General features: G+C 42.7%; 2 protein-coding genes across 2 annotated transcripts; both read left to right on the top strand.

Annotated features, from left to right (window-relative positions):
* Positions 1–7: 7 nt before the first annotated feature.
* LOC102293619 (tyrosyl-DNA phosphodiesterase 2) lies at positions 8–3,783 on the top strand. The gene is made up of 6 exons (XM_005917480.3): positions 8–1,779; positions 1,867–2,040; positions 2,172–2,263; positions 2,858–2,976; positions 3,055–3,225; positions 3,312–3,783. The coding sequence occupies exons 1-6, from the start codon at positions 1,727–1,729 to the stop codon at positions 3,591–3,593; spliced, it is 891 nt and encodes a 296-aa protein (XP_005917542.1). The 5' UTR covers positions 8–1,726; the 3' UTR covers positions 3,594–3,783.
* An 8,298-nt stretch (positions 3,784–12,081) lies between these two features.
* On the top strand, positions 12,082–15,369 carry LOC102291907 (tyrosyl-DNA phosphodiesterase 2-like). The gene is made up of 6 exons (XM_005917474.3): positions 12,082–12,231; positions 12,321–12,530; positions 12,634–12,725; positions 13,569–13,687; positions 13,778–13,948; positions 14,035–15,369. The coding sequence occupies exons 1-6, from the start codon at positions 12,179–12,181 to the stop codon at positions 14,314–14,316; spliced, it is 927 nt and encodes a 308-aa protein (XP_005917536.1). The 5' UTR covers positions 12,082–12,178; the 3' UTR covers positions 14,317–15,369.
* The last annotated feature ends 5,877 nt before the right edge of the window (positions 15,370–21,246 follow it).

The raw sequence follows: 21,246 nt of genomic DNA on the forward strand, positions 1-21,246 counted from the left end.
TCACCTCAAATCAACAGCTAGAGGCTTGAAACTTTGACACAGCTGGGTGTTCCAACAGGACAATGACCCCAAACGCATCAAAACTGGTTTTGAATTCATAAAGCAGTCTAACATGGAGCATCTGGACTGGCCTCCCCAAAGCCCCGACCTTAAACCTATTAAAAACTTTTGGTCTATACTTAAAAGCTGAATCTGAGCCACAAAACCAACCAATTTAAATTAACTTTGTTTCCAAGAAGTGTGGTCAAATATCCAGCCAGATTTATGTCAGAAGCTGATCTCTACCAAAAGAGTCTGGCCGAGACTCGCCATCACCAGTGTGTGAATGTGTGTGTGAATGGGTGAATGACTGAATGTAGTGTAAAGCGCTTTGGGGTCCTTAGGGACTGAGTAAAGCGCTATACAAATACATGCCACTTACCATTTAATCAAATATTATATGGGTTATATGTCATCATTGAAGACGCTGATTTCTGTAATAAACGTTTTCAATTTAAAATATGTTATTAAAAGAATATTTTCTAAGTCAGGATAAAAAGGAATATCATTCTTTGACTTTAAATAGAACAGATGATTGCAAAATAGGATGTGGATTATTTACTTTTTGGTTGAGAGTCAGTCCACTCGTGACATGGTGAACGGCCTGCAGGCCAGGAAAATCAACCTGCTCTTACTGACATTAGAGGAAATAATATTTGACCATTTTTATTAAGGACAGAAGGGTTTTGTCACTTTTGTAGTAAGAACAGGACCCAACGCAGGACTTTTCCAAAAAGTGACAGTGAATTTATTTACAGTGAAGAAAGGTAAACAACAACGTGACAATCCCCACACCGTGGCTCCCATGGCGATTTCTCTAAAATCCCACATTGGTGCGTGTCCTTGGCGTGAATCGTGAAACTCCAAATCCCAAACTGTACAGCTCCTGTGAAACACTCCATTAACAAATCCTGGCAAGACAAGACACACACAAAGTCTTCACTATGAGGCCGGGGATGTACTGCTGAGTAAACTCAACGATCCAGGGTTGCCTGAAGCTCAGCCCCACAGTTAAGAGGGAGACTGCACGTGATGATAATCAGCTGATAAGCAGACACATGGGCGGGGCGACCAGCGAGGGCAGCCAGCTCAAGATAAACCCAAGAAATACTGACAAGCCCAAAAAACACATGAACCCTGGGTCTGGCCATGACAGGTTTTCGTCCCAGCTTTGGTTAATATTTATTATATGTTTTAATGCATATATGTAGTTATTTTAAAGCCCAATCTTTTTGGAAAAATTCAGCTCTCATAACTTTGATTTAATTACACACTTTTGAAATCTGTGGTGGTGTTGTATCAAACCTTTTATTTCTTAGTTTTTGCTTTTTTGCTTGCTTGCATTTATATAGTGTGGTACTTACTGAACCTCTGTTGTTGCTTTGTTTGCTTTTCTCTGTTCACTGGCCTTTCTCTGTAGGTATGTTTATTAAAGTTTGGGGAAGGAATTATGCAACGCAGAATGGGTTGGGATAGATACAATGGGAGGAGCTAAAACATGTCAACATACTTTGAACCTTAATTGTTTGCAACCATGGACACAAAAAGTCAAATAAACATACTGAGAAACTGCCTGGGTGCATTTCCAGCAAAGCCATGTTTGTAAAGTTATAGTAAATTATTAGAAAGCATAACCTTCCTGGGACTTTTCCTTCAGAGATCCTTGAGATAACTTGTTGAAGCAGACATGGAGAGCGACTCTGAAACACACAGTGATGATGATACTACTCCAGATGACTGGTAAGTCTGCTGTCTGTTCTCCTATGTATGGTGAAGGTTACCTATGACTCTTTGTATTTTAGCTGACTGACTGTGAAAAACTTCCAGGATGGCTATGGTTGTAGACAGTCCAGATGGAAGTCCTGCTGCCAGTCCTGCTGCTACACAGAAACCCTCAGAAGAAGAGGATTTTAAACTGTCCCTGATCACCTGGAATGTGGACGGGCTTGATGTGGAAAACCTTCCAGAGCGTTCCAGAGGCCTGGTTAAATATTTAAACTTGTAAGTACCTGTTACACTTTTCAAACTTTAAGGCATCGTTTGGAGAAAATGTTGTTGGAGATGCAACATTTTCCTAAAGGCTGTACATATGTGACATTTAATATTATTAAAGTAAATCTCTGTAAATACAGACACAACCCTGATGTGGTGTTCCTGCAGGAGCTCGTTCCCCCTTATGTCCAGTTCTTGAAGGAACAGCTCATCAATTACCTGATGATTGAAGGTACAGTATGTCAGATAGATGCAGGTAGGAAAGGCACAGGTATGAATGATCAAATGGTGATTAATGGCTGAATGCAGCTGAGCTGCTTTGCTTTGACTTCATGTAACACATGAAGAGAGCTGTTAAGGACTTTAGTCAATATTAGTAACATCTGTGTTCTTCCTTCACTGTTTTTATAAAACCTGACTATAAAACTTTGTACTGAGACTACATGCTTATTACTGTTGTGGGACAGCTGTGTGGCAAACGGTTCGTGCACCCAAATTAAGGACTTGCCAGACAAACTAAACTCAAAGCAGAGCTTTATTAGCTGGCAAAAGGCAACCTTTACAAAAGATAAGGCAGAGTAAAACTTGAACAAACTCTAAGGGCTTAAGTGCACATGAGGTAACAACACACACAAGACAAAAAATCCAGGAAGTAACACAAACACTGAGACACAGATAAGATCAACCAGGGAACAGAACTAGAAACATGGAAGAAGAGCTAGGAACTAATACTCAAAGAAAAAACAAATCATTGACTAAAGATTTGATTTGAAGGGGAACCAAAGCTTAAAAGTCTCCATCTTTCTCTTCCTTTTGTGTTGATCAGGTGGTTGGAACGGTTGCTTTACAGGGATGTTGCTGAAAAAGTCACGAGTCAAACTTGTGGAGAGCGAGATGGTAGCTTATCCCACCACTAAGATGAGGAGGAACCTGCTGGTCGCTCAGGTGTGTGCAAAATCATCTCTGATATTTTTTTCGTCTCCATAAGTGATGCTCAGGAACATTTTCGTTTCCAAAGCTCAGGTGATCGTCAACGGTCAGAAGCTGTGCCTGATGACATCCCACTTTGAGAGCTGTAAGGAAAATACTGCAGAGCGTCTGAATCAGCTGCATGTGGTGAAGCGGAGGTTGAAACATGCACCTGATGATGTCACCGTTGTGTTTGGGGGAGACACAAACCTGAGGGATGCGGAGGTCGGACGCTGCTCCTTCCACTCAGATACAGCCAGTAAACTTGTAACAAGAAATCACAGTAACTCTTTTCTCTGGACCCGTCTCAGGTGACCAAGGTGGGCCTGCCTGCAACTGTCTGTGATGTGTGGGAGCGACTGGGCAAGCAGGAGCACTGCCGCTACACGTGGGACACCTCTGCCAACAACAACAAAACGTTTCCCTTTGTCGCTCGCTGCCGCTTTGACAGAATCTACCTCCGCCCGGCCATCAGAGGTGGAATCCCACGTCTGGTCCCTGATCACATGGCCTTGGTGGGGCTGGAGAAGCTGGACTGTGGACGCTACACTAGTGATCACTGGGGAATCTACTGCACCTTCACAGCTGAATAGAACTACACAAAACAACCAAAAACATGACAGTTAAGCATTTTATTTTAGATCAGCCGCTCTTTAAATTACTGTAATGCTATGCAGGAAGATGTTCTTATTGCCTGTAAATGATTCACCTTAATTTAATCAGTTTTATACTCTAATGTGTGTCTGCTTAAGTGTTTTATGTGGTTAAAATGACAAATTAAAATGAAAAAATTAAATGAAAAGTACTAATGAATTATAATGTCTTTGTTTTGATGTACACTTACATTGATGGATGAAAAGTCCAAACAGAAGTCTGACAGCTCTTCAGCTTTTAACCTTGTTACATGATCTTCTTCAGTGGATGGAGTTGGGACTGAAAAACACCACACACAGCATGAGAAACCCTACTGTGATGTTACTCTGTGTGTAATACACGCATCAGGCCACTAGAGTGCAGTACACAGGTGAATAGCAACTGTGTAAACAGTGACTTACAGGACTGAAAGCATTGTTATGGGAAGCCGTAATGGTGAGTCCAGTTTTAACCACTACACACATATGATGGGGGTAGGGGGACTCTCTCTCTTGTTCACCACACTCCAGGATACGACGACAAGGAGAAACCTCAACCTGCATGCAAGGAGGGCAAGGGTCACTGGGAGAAGCCACAAGGAAACTCTTGAGAAGTCAACTAAGTAAAGAGCCAGGGTTTCACTAACCAAGTAGTTCAACATTCCAGCAATGAGAGAATGTCCATCCATGCCTTAAGTAGGAGCCGTGATTGCTCATCTTCCACAAGTGGGAAACCAGTTTTTCAACCTTGCTCTGGTTCACTCCCACATTCCTGCACACTGCCTTCCACTAAGTCTGCACAAACAACTCTCAATTAATGTGAATATCTAACTTTTCTACTTGTTTTATACTTGAGCAATGCAATTAACCATTAAAGGGATCTAAAACTGGTTACAGTCCCCATACCCCATACCATATATATCACATATTAGCTGTAAATAAAAAGTAATTTACAGCAGATTAAAAGTGAACAGTCACCTTTTGGTCTACACCTCTGTTTCAGGTTAACTCATTATATTTGTTAAAATATTCCACTCTGCGAGTTCCAGATGTTGCATCTGCAGATTCGTCATTTTCACTGAATGGTCGTCTCTGTTGGCCAGTGTGCTGTTTAGTCAGGCTGTTTGCTCCTGACTAAACTGTGACTATCACCAGTTTAAATAGGCGTGTTTCCTAAATCAGCTGACGGAGCGAACGTATGGAAGTAAATCTTTCATCTGTAAATCTTACAGTAAAATCTGTTGAGCTGATAGTGGAGAAACTATCCACTCGTGCTTTATTTTATAAAGCTGTCATTCAGGCAGCTGAATCTAACCATTAGATTCAGGCACAGAGAATCTAATGAAATAATAATCAAGCAGTCTATTCATGTTTAGATTTGCATAACACAGTTTTACTTTTTTATTCTTTCAGCTGTAGTACGGATGCTATTTAATGGCCTGAGAGCAAGCAAACAATTAATCCAACAACATGATTCAAATGTAGGCTTAGTCTACCTGCAATTAAATTGGTTGGTTTTGTGGCTCAGATTCAGCTTTTAAGTATAGACCAAAAGTTTTTAATAGGGTTGATGTCGGGGCTTTGGGGAGGCCAGTCCAGATGCTCCATGTTAGACTGCTTTATGCATTCAAAACCAGTTTTGATGCGTTTGGGGTCATTGTCCTGTTGGAACTCCCAGCTGTGTCAAAGTTTCAAGCCTCTAGCTGTTGATTTGAGGTGAAGTTGAAGTATTTGGAGGTAGTCCTCCTTTAATATTCCATCCACTTTATGCACTGGCAACAAAACACAGCAGAGCACGATGCTACCACCACCATGCTTGACAGTGCACAGACACTTCTGCGTTCAGTAGTACTTTATTTCCAACTGTGCTTTTCCCCCTGCTGTTTCTGGCATCTGCCCTGGATGCTGCCACTCCGTCATTCCCATTGTATGTATGTGTGTGTGTGTGTGTCCCGCTCCTTCTCACTGCAAAACATGAGAATGGATTCTCTCATCAACACAGTTCTGCACACCTGCTCCTTCCCGCCTTCATGCCACCCCGTGAGCTCACTGTGTCAGCCCTCCTCTGCAGCAGAGGAAATCAGCCACGACCATCTGCGTCCCCGGCCTGTCCCCAGCCAGATACCACCAGGTTATCCCAGCATTGGGATCCTTCATGCGGTGAAGCCACTGTAGCGGGGCGTGGTCTGAACAGAGAGTGACTGGGCGCCCCAGGAGGTAGTAACGAAGGGAGTCGACCGCCCACCGGATTGCCAGGCACGTCTTCTCCACAGTGCTGTAGCGGGTCTCCCGCACCCTGAGCTTGTGGCTGACGAGACAGTCGGCTTCCCCTACCTGCTGGAACAAAATGGCCCCCAGCCCTCTGTTCGAGGCGTCTGTCCGCGGAATAAACGGGAGGGAGAAGTTAAGTATGAACAACAGTGGGGATCCGTCTTTACCTGCAAAAACGATGCCTGGCACTGCTCCATCCACTGGACCAGATCTGGGGCACCTTTTCGGGTGAGATTTGCTGAGGGGCTAGTCAGGTCCGCAAACCCCAGGATGAACCGGCGGTAGTAGCCTGCCAACCCCAGGAACTGTCTCACTGCCTTTTTGGTCTTGGGGCGCAGGCAGGATGCAATGGCCACTGTCTTCTCCACCTGTGGATGCACCTGCCCGTCCCCCAAGTGGTACCCCAAATACTGTACCTCCCTCCGTCCAACTGCATACTTCTTCGGGTTGGCCGTGAGCCCCGACTGCCTCAGGGACTTCAGGAGCACGGCAACCCGCTGCACATGCTCCGCCCAGGCGTCGCTGTAGATGATCACGTCATCTAAATAGGCGGCGGCATACGCAGCTTGCGGCCCCAGCACCCGGTCCATAAGGCGGCCATTTTTTCCTTAGACCCCGCAGACAAGGGATGAAAAAACGAGCAGTGCCTAACCGGTCCAGGAGTGACCCGAGGCATTGGGTACGCATCAAACCATGACACCTCATTCACCTTGCAGTAGTCCACACAGAACTGTATAGACCCATCTTTCTTCACCACAAGAACTACAGGGCTACACCAAGCACTGTGGAACTCTTCTATTACTCCCAGCCTCAGCATATCGTTCAATTCCCACTGAACAATTTGTCGCTTATGCTCCGGGAATGCACGGTCATGCCAGGCTGCATCTCAATATCTTCCGGCACTGGCACGTTTTGCTGCCGCTGCTCACCGATTTATTCTCATTTTTATTTGTTCTAAAGTTATTGACAACAACTTGAACCAAGTTGTAATCCTGTTTTGACTTGCTATCGCAATATTTGTGGGATTTTACTGCTCGCACTACAGCTGCCTGCTCGGTCTTTTCCAACCGGCTACATTCAGCGAGGGCCTGATCAAGATGTGGATCCACAGGGTGTCTGTGTGGTCTGTGCACACCTGGGTTGTTTTTTTCATCGCTCATCACCCGGTTGCAGCTCTACTTCATTACTCTGCTACAGAACTTCTGCGACTCCGCTTTTGCCTGGCTGTCTCTCCACCTGTGGCTCTTTACCTCTATCCAGACATCGCTTTAAAGCCCCGCCGCAGGTACATTATCCGTGGGCTCTCTCACTGGTAAGGGCCATCTCGTCCAGGATCTCCTCTCGGAACGTAAGTTGGATTTTCTTTGCTTGACTGAAACGTGGCAACAGGCTAATGATTTTGTTTCACTTAATAACTCTACTCCAACTGAGTTTGTTTACATCTGTCAACCTCGCAACTTCAGGAGGGGCGGCAGCCTCGCGATAATTCACCGCAAGCACTGGAAAGTTTTCCCTGTCTCTGCCCCACCCTTCCACTCATTTGAATATATACAGCTCCTTGGATCTACTCCCACCATTATATGTACTGTGTACCGGCCACCTAAGCCAAATAAGGATTTTTTAAAATGACTTTGCTGCTCTTCTTACTCATTTCTCGGTACTTTCCCCAAATTTGATAATTTTTGGTGACTTCAATATCCACATGGACAATGATAAAATCCCTCTTTCCAGAGATTTTATTTCTTGTCTGGAAAGTTTGAGGCTTCTACAATACATAAAATTTTCTACTCATTCTAAAGGTCATATCTTGGATTTGGTCTGCTGTTCTGGCGTTACCCCCACTCACTGTAAAGCCCATTTGTTTCCCCAATCTGATCATAAGTTTATTTCTTTTACTGTAAATACAAAAGCCTACAAAACCTGTACACCCCATGACATCACATTTAGGAAAATTGGTAATATTAACCCTGCAGGTCTTTCATCTGCCCTTTATGACTTTCCATTTATTCACAGCTCCTCATCCCCAGATGAACTTGTTTCTCACTATAATGTCGACCTCCATAACCTTCTTAACATATTTGCTCCACTTAAACACCGAACTGTCTCATTTTCCTGTTCAGCATCACGGTTTACTCTTAACCTGCGCCATCTCAAAGCTAAAGGACGCCAACTGGAACGTCTGTTTAAGAAAACTGGACTTACCATACACAAAGAAATTACAAAACCTCCAGACTCATTCCCCTCTCATATGGACTCTGCTGACTTTTGTAACTCTCTTCTGTCTTTTTTCACTCATAAAATCACTGATATTCACCAACAACTTAACTTTGTAGGAGCTTCTAACTGTGAAGTAGACTTTCTGTTTTCCTCGCTGTCTTCCTCTTAGTCATTTTCAAGTTTTATTCCATAGCTGTTGTATCAAACCTTATTAAAAAAATCTAAATCATCCACTTGTCAGCTCGACCCTCTTCCCTCTGTGTTAGTTAAAGCTTGTCTTCCCTAATCGGCTCCTCTCATAACTAGTATTATCCACTCTTGCCTTAACACTGGAATTTATCCTCCATCCCTAAAAATTGCTTCTGTCATTCCAATTCTCAAAAAGCCGGGTGCAGATCCCAATAATTTTGAAAATCTCTGCCCTATATCAAACCTCCCCTTTATTTTGAAAATCCTTAAGAAAGTTGTTGCCTCCCAGCTTCACTCATACCTCAATGACCATAATCTCTACAAACAATTTCAGTCTGGTTTCCGCCCCAATCATAGTACAGAAACTGCTTTGTTAAGGATTACTAATGACCTTCTGTTGGCAGCTGATTCTGGTCTTTTAACCATTCTCATCCTTCTCGATCTTAGTGCGGCATTTCACACAATTTCTCATAATATCCTCCTGAGCAGATTAGCATCCATTGGCATTAGTCACACTCCCCTTGCCTGGTTCACCTCATATCTCTCAGACCGCACTCAGTTTATCCAACTTAAATCACACTCTTCAGGTCTCTATCCTGTTTCTGCTGGTGTCCCCCAGGGTTCAGTATTAGGGCCTCTTTTATTCATTATCTACATGCTCCCTCTTGGCCAAATATTCCAAAAATATTATATTAATTTTCATTGTTATGCTGATGACACCCAGCTTTACATTTCCTCCAAACCCAATTCATCCCTTCCACCTACCTTCCTCTCGAACTGTCTTATGGAGATCAGATCTTGGTTCTTCTCCAATTTTCTCAAACTTAACAGTTTTACTCATTGGCACAGCCTCTACCTTAACCAAATCTCACAGTTTCTCCATTAATATTGAAAATTTCCCCACCCTTCCTTCCCTGCAGGTAAAGAGTTTGGGTGTCATGCTTGACAGTATACTCTCCCATTTCAGTCTCACATTAATTACATAACCCGGTCTGCATACTTTTACTTACGCAACATTAACCGACTTAGTCCCTTCCTTACTCCCCATGCTGCTGCCATCCTTGTCCATAGTCTTATTACTTCCCAGATCGATTATTGCAACTCCCTCCTATTTGGTCTTTCCAATAAGTCCCTCCATAAACTTCAACTTCTTCAGAATTCTGCAGCTCGGGTCATAACTCGTACTCCCTTAAGAGACCATATTACCCCAATTCTTCAACAGCTTCACTGGTTGCCCACAGAAGCCACGATAAACTTCAAAATCTTAGTTCTCATGTTTATCTCTGTGATCTGATTTCATATCACCACTGTTTCCTGCTCTCTCAGATCTTCATCTGAGAGAGGCATTCACCTGGTGGCGGTGAATGCCTACATTTTGTACAAGGCATGTACAGGGTGGACAGGCAAAAGAAGATTGTTTCTGAGTCTTCTAGCTCAGGAACTTCGTTGCCGATTCATGTAGCACAAGGAAATATTAGCACAGACGCAGGCTGCTGAAGCTGCTGTGCCAGGGAATGTAAAGACAACGCAGTGCCAGTGGAATTTACACAAATTTGCGCAGGGCTAGTAAATCTAGTAGTAGGGACTCGCACCAGGGAAAAAAAGGCTCAGTAATTCTAGTGGTGTGAAACAGCTGTGTACTGCCTTTTGTTCCTGGAGAAGGTATTTAACTGAGAGCCATGCTAGGCTCAGGGAGACTCTGCTGACCGTCTGTCCCGCAGTCATGCAGGGACTTCATCAAGCTTGGTTGTCTGTTCTTTGTGGGTTTTGATTAAAGAATGTTAGCTACCGCTCACCGCTCGTCTGCAGGCTTTATTTAAATGGAAAACTTCCACAACAAAATGGCGTTGTCGACATGATAGTCCATGTGGTCACTGAACAACGGTTTCATGGACGGGCTGATCACCCCTGAGGGAAAAGGTACCTTTGTCCTACCAGCTGTTGAAGCAAAGGAAATGGAGGAGTCATGGAGTCGTGTGTTTCAGTTACCACCGAGATCATCAACTTTGAGGGGACTCCTGCAGATGTGTGAGTTGTAGCTAACTTTGTATACAGTCATGAGGAGTTTTTTGTCTGGCCGAGCCGTGAAGTGCTTGCTGCTCCGGAGTTTGAGTCTCCGGGAGGAAAATCCTGGGGTTCGAGCCCCCAGGCTTTTGTTCGGTTCCGGTGTTGTGCAAAGCAAAGCAATCGTCTGCCAGAAAGTAATTGCAAAAACACCGGTCCATCACAGGGAACGGTGGTTCGAGTCCATTGTTGATAATCACGTCTGCACAATACAGTGTGCGGAGTGACGGTATTTTAGCACTTTTCTGCCGAGAAGGGAAGAAGGCCATTGCAGGGGACGCTCTGAATGTAAATATGGGATCTAGATCCAGAGAATGGTTGTGTGGGAAAAGTTGATGTGTGTGTAAAAACAGTGAAAAATGGGGTTAAAATCTTGAAAATTGGGAACAAAAACAGGAAAACAAAAAAAAGAGAGGAGTGTAGAAATGTGTGTAAAAGTTGCCTCCAACTAGCGGGAGAAGGTGGTACACCAGCTCCCCTAGGGTGGACACACACACATAAAATTAGCAGAATTGTTGATGAAAATAAGCAATAAAATAGGAAGAGGGTTCGGTGTTCTTCAACGTAGGGCAACTATAATCTCTCTGGGTTTTTAAGAAAGGGGAGTTCAGAACCAGAGAGGGGAGATGTGTTGTTTTAAGGAGGTTAAGGTGGTAAATCTGCAGCGCTCCTCCCCTGTCCGACCGGGCGACCTCATAGTCAATGTCCCCCACCTGCCATGTGACCACAGGGGCCCCTTGCCACTTGGCGAGCAGTTTAGAGCTGGAGGAAGGGAGTAATACAAGCACTTCGTCTCCCGGTGAAAATTGCCTGAGCCTAGCCCCTCTGTTGTACAGGGTTTGCTGACGTTGCTGGGCCTGGAGCAAATTCTCCCATGATAGCCTCCCAAACCTGTCCAACTTTGCTTTCAAGTCCAGCACGTATTGAATTTCATTCTTTGCGGGGCTCGACCCTTCCTCCCAGTTTTCCTTAATCAGGTCGAGTACCCCCCGCGGCTGCCTGCTGTACAGTACCTCAAAAGGAAAAAAACCCTGGGAAGCCTGGGGCACCTCCGGCACTGCACAAACAAAGAAAGAGGAGTGTCCACTGTGAGCGACCATCTTTGAACAGAGGCGGTGGTTTACGACACCAACTGTCTGCCATCTATAATCCAGTTTTGAGATCCCTTCCCAGACGCCTTAACACCCACTCACATCCTGGGCCATCTGATCTCAGGAATTCGCATGATAAGGTGGGGCCAGGTTTCACAATGAACTCACCCGAAACTCTGGCTGATTGGGACCCACGCCCAGTTTCCCACCTTGGCTCAGGCGATTAGAGGATCATCAGGGGGTCCTTTTGTCCCTCTGTGGGGGGTCACTCCCACTAGGTTTATATCTGGGACTCTCCACCATTTGACCTTAGAACTGAAGAAGCTTCTCGAATGAGAGGTGAAACGTCTTCAAGTAACTTAAAGAAGTCCAGACGCTTTTCTTTGCAAGCTCCTTTGACATAAGAAAGGTTTCTCTCATTAACACAGTTCTGCACACCTGCTCCTTCCCGCCTCCACGCCGCCCCGCGAGCTCATTGCGTCACCCCTCCTCTGCCAAAGACCACGCCCCCGCCACATACCTTGATAGAATGGGTGGAGCAAGAACTTGTCAACATACTATGAACCATATTTGTTTGCAACCATGGACACAAGTACACATACTGTGGGTGTATTTGCAGCCAAGCCCTTTTTCAGTTATAGTAAATGAATAGAAAGCAAAACCTTCTTGTCACTTTTCTTTCAGAGAGCCTTGAACTAGTTTGTTGAAGCAGACATGGAGAGCGACTCTGAAACACACAGTGGTGAAGATACTACTCCAGATGACTGGTAAGTCTGCTGTCTGTTCTCCTACATATGGTAAAGTTCACCTATGATTCTTTGTGTTTGAGCTGACTGACTGTGTGAAAAATTTGCAGGATGGAATTGGCTGATGACAGTCCTGATGGAAGTCCTGCTTACATTCCGGCCGACACTCCAGGTGCCAGTCCAGCCAACAGTCCTGCTGCCACACAGAAACCCTCAGAAAAAGAGGATTTTAAACTGTCCCTAATCACCTGGAACGTGGACGGGATTAATGGGGAAAAACGTCCAGAGCGTGCCAGAGGCCTGGTTAAATATTTAAACTTGTAAGCACATGCTACACTTTTAGGCATCATTTAGGGGAAATGTTGCTAAAGGCTGCATATATGTGAGAGTTAATATTATAAAAGATAATGTTTGTAAATGCAGATACAAACCTGATGTGGTGTTCCTGCAGGAGCTCATTCCCCCTTATGTCCACTTCTTGAAGAAACGGTTTGCGAGCTACCTGATGATTAAAGGTACAGTATGTCAGATACAGGTAGGAAAAGTCCATGTATGAATGATCAAATGGTGATTAATGGCTGAATGCAGTTGAACTGCTTTGGTTTCACGTAGTGTCACACATGAGGAGAGCTGTTAGGGACTTTAGTTAATATTAGTAACATCTGTATTCTTCCTTCACTGTTTTTATAAAACCTGACTGTTGTACCAACACTACAAGATTATTACACAGGCCATGGATACACTTTGGAGAAGCTCAGCTGTTTGAGCCTGTTTTGGTTTTCCTGGTTTTCTCTCACATCCAGCACATACTGTATGTAATTCAATTCAATTTCATTTATACGGCTCTGAATATCAACAACAGTCGCCTCAAGGCGCTTTATATTGTAAGGTAGTTTCTTGTTTTCTCTCACATCCAACATACTGTATGTATTGTTACTATGATTCTCCATTTTCAAATAATAAGTTTGAAATTGGAGAAGCTAGGTAAATCCTGGGTGTCAACGCTCAGGCTATAAACACTTGAATTTCGTGTCTTTTGTCTAGAAGTAGTAACTCTAGTAAGTCAGACGTCAGGCTGCTTGAAGGGGGAGGAGCCATAACAGCTTGTTTCAGACAGTTTTGAGTAATGAATCATTCAAAGCTGTCCTAGTAGAGATATAAAACAAACACATGGAGCTGGAGATGAGTGGAATAAATCCCACTATAAGCCCACTATCATAGCAGCAGTGTATTCACTGTGATATTGTGTGCTTTCAGTTATTATGTGCAATTTAGCCCTTGATCACCTGACAAAGGATTTCCTTTGAAGGTTTTTGCCTTTAAAAGTCTCCATCTTCCTCTTGACTTGTGTTGACCAGGTGCTGAGGAAGGTTACTTCACAGGGATGTTGCTGAAAAAGTCACGAGTCACATTTGTGGAGAGTGAGATAGTACCTTATCGCACAACTCAGATGATGAGGAACCTGCTTGTTGCTCAGGTGTGTGCAAAATCATCTCTGATATTTTCTTTACATGCATGAGCTCAGCTGAACGTGACGCTCAGGAACATTTTCCTTTGCAAAAATCAGGTGATCGTCGACGGCCAGAAGCTGTGCCTGATGACATCTCACTTTGAGAGCTTTAAGGCATGTTCTAAAGAGCGTATGAATCAGCTGCATGTGGTGAAGTGGAGGTTTAAACATGCACCTGATGATGTCACCGTTGTGTTTGGGGGAGACACAAACCTGAGGGACGCGGAGGTCAGACGCTGCTCCTTCCACTCAGATACAGCCAGTAAACTTGTAACAAGTAATCACAGTAATTCTTTTCTCTGGACCCGTCTCAGGTACCCAAGGTGGGCCTGCCTGCAACTGTCTGTGATGTATGGGAGCAACTGGGCAAGCAGGAGCACTGCCGCTACACGTGGGACACCACTACTAACACCAATCAGAATATCTCTACACCTGCTCGCTTCCGCTTTGACAGAATCTACCTCCGCCCGGCTATCAAACATGGAGTCCCACGTCTGGCCCCTAATCACATGGCCTTGGTGGGGCTGGAGAAGCTGGACTGTGGACGCTACACTAGTGATCACTGGGGAATCTACTGCACCTTCTCAGCTGAATAGAACTACACAAAACAACCAAAAACATGACAGTTAAGCATTTTATTTTAGATCAGCTGCTCTTTAAACCACTGTAACTCTATGCAGGAAGATATTCTTATTGCCTGTAAATGATTTATCTTAATTTAATCAGTTCAATTTAATTTATTCCTCTAATGTGTGTTTGCTTAAGTGTTTTATGTGGTTAAAATGGCCAATTAAAATATGAAAACCACCAATAAATTATGTCTGCTTTGTTTTGATATAAATTTGTATTGACCGATAACAAGATCCATTAGCAGAAGTCTGACAGCTCTTCAGCTTTTAACGTTGTTACATGATCTTCCTCAGTGGATGGAGTTGGGACTGAAAAACACCACACACAGCATGAGAAACCCTACTGTGATGTCACTCTGTGTGTAATACACACATCCGGCCACTAGAGGGCAGTACACAGTTGAGTAGCAACTGTTCAAGCAGTGAGTTTTTTTTTATACACTTACGACTGAAGCTCTTGATTAGCAAGACTAGGAAGACGGCCCATGTTTTCGAAGAAGGTGAACTGCTCACATCAGAAAACATCAGACAATCTGCAGTTAACTTAATCTTCCAGATCATTTTCAGGAAGAGCAGACACGGATATAAAAATGGGTTGACCTGATCTGTTCATGTGAGGAGTTGTCATGAAATGCAGGACGATAGGACAGACAGACTTGACAAAGCAATAAAACAAAACAAAACAAAACATATATTGCCTTTATTGTTGCTAATGCAAATCCAGAATATAAAATACCAATGTCCACAAACACAAAGAAGAAATCAGGAGGGAAGGCTCTAGGGTTTAAACACAGCCAAACTGAGGTTACATACACAGACAGAAGGCAAGTGGAAACATCAGGGTAACAAGACATAAAGACTATACGAAAAGCCATCAAAGCACAAAAGATCAGTGACCACCAGAAAAAAACACAGCAGTTGGTGTAACAGGCACTCACAGAGACAAAGATTTGACAAAGAGAGGGTACAAGGGATGAAATGTGTGTCATTAAAAACACCCTGAAAAAACATTAAAACTGATGCAGCAAATCATATCAAATTAAACATTTGTGTCACTGCCAAAACTTTTAGCTGTGACTGTGTAAGAAATGTGTTTGTGTGCATTCATTCATACATGTATTTGTCAGTGTGGCCTTGCGCACAGGAATTTGCAAATTTTCTAAATTTACTGAAGTCTCCTTTAATGGTGTAATCCCAGTATGAGGATGAGATCGTGATATTTAATTCAACGCGTAAGCTGACTTTTTTACATCCATCTGTAAGACATTTTAACACAGTATGTGTACTTGTTTTTTCACTCACTTTGCTTTAGCAATGTTTAAACCTGCCTCTGCATCCTTGCGAGTTTGTGTTGTCATTGATTGATCTTGCTCAGTGCCATGATAAAATTGTACCAACGTTTTTTTAATACGGTAATTAAACCGTGTCTGCAGCAAATGAGGGCAAAGGTTGTGCTAAACATGACATATTGCTGTCTATTGGTAATTCTTATCAATAACCCACCATAACATAGCAACAGTAGGCAAAAAACCAAAGATGAACAAATTAAATAAGAATTACCGGTAGTAAAAAAAACCCCAAAAAATTATAGCATTTATAATTAAAATTGTAATAACATCTGCTTGTTTTTACCTTTTTCCTGTATAAAATAATGTTAAATATCTGATTTGAAAAAGGTGTCTTAAGATGTTATCCTATCTAATGAGTTCCTCCCTCGAGCCAGATGTAATCCGTCTCCTCGCACAGCCTGTCTGGACGCACCCCCCTCACTTCTCCCTGTAATACAGCCTCTGAGTGCATTTCTCATGTTTGTTTGGTGAGCAGTCAGCACAGTTTTTAGATCACTGCCACACACAGCGAGGAAAAGCTGACCTCAGGAGAGGACACAGATGTGACTTTTCCCTGGGAGCAGCCATCATCAGAAAAGGCCTCCCACCCTCATTTGTCCCCTGGTCCCTGATTAACAAGGACACATGGACCAAATACATCCAGCTCTGCTGAGTTCATCTGAAGCCTGAAACACAAATACCTCAAGACTCAACATCCTCTTCTATTGAAGCATTATGCAGATTATATTGGTTTTGGGATTTCATGTAATCCAAATCTCCTTATCCAACTATTTTTTGTGCAAGTATTTGGGAATTGGTTTGAAACCTAAAATGATGAAAACGTTTCATATTGCTGACCACTTTAATTCCCAAGCAACACTTCATTAGGAACACCTTGCTAGTTCTGGGTTGGACGCCCTTTCCCTTTCACAACTGCTTTAATTCTTAATGGCACACAGTATGATACAGTTGTCACAGATGGTATGAATCTACTGTTAGCCCTCATCACAAAGGTGCTCTGTTGGATTGGGCTCTAATGACTGTGGGGGCCTTTTGGTTACGGTGAGTACATTGTCAGCATTGTCTACCAGGATGGATCCATACTTGAAGGTTGTTCTGCACCAAATTGTGACCCTATTGTCTGAATGTTGCAGTACAGCTCAAGACTCATCGATCAGGTGAATATTTCCAGTTGTTAATCGTCCAGTTTTAGTGAGCATATGTGAATTATAGATTCCGTTTTTTGCTTTTGGCTGACATGACTGCCATCTGGTGTGGTCTTCTGCTGCAGTAGCTCATCTGCTTCAAGGTTCAATATGTTGTATGTTTAAAGATGCTCTTCTGCATACCTTGATTGTAACAAGTGGTTATTTAAGTTGCTTACTTTACAGTCACCTCTGATCTCTGGCATCAACAAGGCATTTTCAGCCTTCTTTCAGCTGCTCACTGGATATTTACTCCTTTTTAGGCCATTCTCTGTGAAACCTATTATTACACACAGCACTTTGGTCTGTGGGACTTGCAATACAAGTAATCTTTATGTGTTTCTATTCATAAACTTAGACCCAACATTCATAATAACATAACAACAATAGAAACGTCAATAGAAACAAATCAAACATTATGCTAAAGACGAGTGGGACCATCAGACCTTGTACCAACATACTGTTTAAATGCCACATGATGGCTGTAAGTATGAAGAACACATCCAGCTTTTGCAGCAAAACACATGCTACAATCCAACAAAACTACATTTAACACATAATAACAGCATGCCTCTCCATAATAAAAGAGTGCGGGGGCTGAACTGACTTGTCACCCACAGAAAACATTTGGAGCATTATGAAATGACGAATGTACAACAACTGGTGCATAGTCCTGTTAAACAGCTGAAATCCTATTTTAAAGCAAACATTTGGATTCCAACATTACAGCAACTGGTCCACAAACAGCAACAATCACGTCCAAACATTTTCTGAAACATCTTTGTGGTGGCTGCAGTTACAGTCACAAACAGTGGGATTATCAACTAAACATCAGTGCTACAATAGAGACTTACACATAACACTATACTATACTTATATTTTTCTTTCTTTAAATATATGGTTTAACTTACAGTGGAATGAAGAATCGGTTTTGGTTTAGAATTAATTTTCTTTACTGTATTCTGAAATAAATGCACTCATTTTAGTTTACACTGTTCTGTGTATGAGTTGATCTTTCTTTGTCTTTTGAGTTATCTCAGTAGCAGCTGCTCCCAGTCTTTTGGTTGATGAGCTAAAAAGGGAGGAAAGGGGCGGAGCAAGTGTGAAGAGGGGGGGGGGGTGTTCTACCCCCTTTTGTGTCTTTGTGGGCTGATCAACCACTATTTAAGTTTCTCCTTGGTCTTGTTTAAGTAGTTCAGTTTTTTTGAGTCAGTAGTATTGTTTGTTGACAGCTTTCTGTTACTTTGTTACAGAGTTCTATTACTTTGATCTCTTTTATGGGCCTACGATTGGGGGTTTTGGGGGTTTAAAAAAAACTTTTTTAGGGACTTTAACCTGTGCCTAACGTTCCTTCACTGCTTGGTCCATTATAATATTCCTAACATTAAATTCAAATCAAGCATTTGAGGAAGATATAAGAGCTTGTTTCTAACATTATTAAAGGATATGATCTTTTTTTTTTACTCCTGTGAAATGGTTTTTCTATAAAGTATCAAAATTGATTATTAGACCTGTTCTGGACCAGCAGAAGCACTACTGGGTTAAGTTAATATGATTTAAGCAGCTATTAGGTGAACAGTCTACCCAAAGCTAAATGCAGAAAAGAAGAGCACTGTCAGCTTTTCTATTCTGCAACTACAATGTGCACGGTGCATGAGAGTAGTGCGGTGTCACACTTGAGTACAGAGAAGAAGATCAGCATAAGGTCATCTACTGTACAGATGGAGGCAACAGCTGTCAGCGCCAAGAAAGTGGTCACATGATCTATCCCTCTGCCTCGAGGAGGATCCTTCTGCCAGAGGCCTATCATTTCCCTCCTCCACAAATCCATAAACATCCGCACCATAAGTTTCCCTCTGAAAGCCCGCATGGACGAATTCCAAGATCATCTCACTCACTCTTGTATTTCCTTCCTTGTTGTCGAACACCAACAGCCTCTCAGTATTTTTGGAGCTTTCCCTCCGAAGCGCAGGCCTCGTAGTGAACGAGGCCTTTAATTTGAGGCGCGTCAAATTCAATGTTGTTAGTTTTGTGCAGACGTGTTCGTGCGCTGGCGGAGAGGCTCTGGGATGGGGTTTGTCCTTCGAGGTGGGGTTACATGATGATGGGTCTGACACGGATCTGACCCGAGCCTGGAAAAAACTGCGTGAAGTGCAGCAGACGGACGTGCGCTGCAGCTCCTGATAACAGATGGAGCAATAAAAAGCACGACCTGTCAGACGTGTTGCTGTTTGATTGATAGAGTTTGGCTCAGCTTGTATTCGCTTTTTATATTTTTGTTGAGCTGGGGATGTGAGCAGAAGGCTCTGGGCTGCTTTTCAACTGTATGAAGTTGCATGTGGTTACATGGGCACAGCACTGTTTACAAGCACAATCTAACTGAAGCACAAACACCCACCTCTGTGCACATGTGCACACAGAGATAGGTAGTAGATTGTCACAGGCAAGGCAAGGGCACGTCTAAGTGGTACTCCAATCTATATCACCACCACCGCCACCACCACATCCATCACGACTTCACTTCAAAATTGCTGTGACAAACTGCCCCAGAAGCCAGTATTATGCCTGGCCGTACAGTTCTGCTTCTGCTGCTGCTGCTGCATATTTGAGCACTGACGGTTTTTTAGGGGATTGCAAGATAAGGGGAAATCTTCTGAGTAAGAACATTTCCAAGACTCTCAAAGGGTTAGGAGATGAAGCTGGGTCATATTTGGAGAGTCGTGCTCGGATTTAGGATGGAAAAGGCATTTTACTAAGAAAAAAAAAGTGTGGTAGCTCAACAAAGACGGGGACAAGTTTAAAAATGAATCAGCAGCAGAAGCTTTCTGACACATTTCTGTTAAAACATCTGCCATGTAGTCAAGAGTTTTCCACTCAAACCAGTTCCCTTAAAGTAAAAAAAAAAATAAGGACAGTTATTTACTCAGTGTTACATAACACATCCTGACCTGTAACCCATAAAAACAGACTAGGACAACAAGTTTGTGTATTTAAAGTCTCAGTGGTTTAGTGTTACTCTTCTATAAGCGACACAAAAGACTAAAGCAGTGGATGAAATATTCCAGGCTTCAGTCTCTATGGGAGAACTTCAAAAATACTATATCATATATTTCCCATCATGAAACTCTGTGTTGTGTTTTTATTAAACTGCATTTGTAAGTTTGTAAGTTTTTATCACCTGAATGATAGAATAAAATATTTTTTGCCCACTACACTAAAATGAGTTTAAAATCAAACAAACAGCAACCAGTTGAAGTGCAGATGTTCAGGGAGTTTAACATAACTACAGAATCAACTATTTAGGAATAAATGCCCTTTTTAAACACAGTCCCCCATTTTCAGAGGCTGAGAAGTAACTGAACCAGCTAACAATGTATGAAAAGCGATGATTGTCTTCAATACTTGGGTGAAAATCCCATCAGGCAGTCACCGGTAGAAGTGCAGAACACATGGACCTGACCACATGCTGCGTTTCCTCAAGATGCTCTGCAAGACCTTTACTTGTTTGTGGGTCTCCTTGGCTTCAGTTTTGTGTTCAGTAATGGAATAACATGCTCTGTTGGAGTGATATCAGGTGACTGACTTGGCTATTGATAAATATCACATTTCTTTGTCTTGAGACTCTTGGGTTGCTTTCGCAGAATGATTTGGATTGATGTGTACAAATAATTTATCTGAGACCTGTGTGAGCTCCTTTACATGTCTCCTGGTAAAGTTTAGTCTATCTTTGTTTTTGAGTATAACCATTACCAAGGCATCTCTTAATTGCAGGCTTTCACACTGATCTGGCCACTTTCGCAAGTCTGTTCTTGACTTGTGTAGCAGCTGTGAAGTTGTTTTTCTTAAAACACGGAAATAATTCTGTGATCACCCACTTTAACTTTCTGTGGTCTTTCAGGTGTTTTGCTGTTGCCGAGCTGGCCAGTGCATTCATTATTTTTGAAGAAGAAAGTTAATTTGGACACTTAAGGGCGTAATCTCTCTTCTGGTTTCTCAGACTAATGATGACACTTGCACCAAAATCACTTTGGACCTCATTTTGAGAATTCCAGTGAAAAGCAGCAAAACGCAACTTAAACACTTTGCATGAACAGATCTTTTACTTGTTCTGCTTATCAATATGTGCCTAGTTACTTTAGAGCTTCTACAAATGGAGGACTATGCATCAAAATTGCTTTAAGTCCTAAAATTAATTTCATTCTTTTTTAAATCCCTTGAATTAAAACTGAAACTTGGCACTTTAAACACTGACTGACATGAAATCCACTGTGGAAAAAAAAAATTTGTCCAAATATTTGTGGCTGAAAGTAATTATGAACTTCACCTTGGAGGATTAAAAGAGGTCATCTTGCAAGAAAACAGAA

This window comes from Haplochromis burtoni, unplaced genomic scaffold (genome assembly GCF_018398535.1).
Source record: "Haplochromis burtoni strain Fernald_Lab_line unplaced genomic scaffold, NCSU_Asbu1 Contig_25, whole genome shotgun sequence".
NCBI classification, from domain to species: Eukaryota; Metazoa; Chordata; class Actinopteri; order Cichliformes; family Cichlidae; genus Haplochromis; species Haplochromis burtoni.

What these genes read in the sequence shown, in the direction of transcription:
- LOC102291907 (XM_005917474.3), top strand. Translation starts at nt 12,179, where the DNA reads ATGGAGAGCGACTCTGAAACACACAGTGGTGAAGATACTACTCCAGAT. An exon ending in CTGGTTAAATATTTAAACTT is followed by an intron (nt 12,531 to 12,633) that starts GTAAGCACATGC and finishes TTGTAAATGCAG; the next exon opens with ATACAAACCTGATGTGGTGT. An exon ending in GGAACCTGCTTGTTGCTCAG is followed by an intron (nt 13,688 to 13,777) that starts GTGTGTGCAAAA and finishes TGCAAAAATCAG; the next exon opens with GTGATCGTCGACGGCCAGAA.
- LOC102293619 (XM_005917480.3), top strand. Translation starts at nt 1,727, where the DNA reads ATGGAGAGCGACTCTGAAACACACAGTGATGATGATACTACTCCAGAT. An exon ending in GGAACCTGCTGGTCGCTCAG is followed by an intron (nt 2,977 to 3,054) that starts GTGTGTGCAAAA and finishes TCCAAAGCTCAG; the next exon opens with GTGATCGTCAACGGTCAGAA. An exon ending in CAAACCTGAGGGATGCGGAG is followed by an intron (nt 3,226 to 3,311) that starts GTCGGACGCTGC and finishes GACCCGTCTCAG; the next exon opens with GTGACCAAGGTGGGCCTGCC.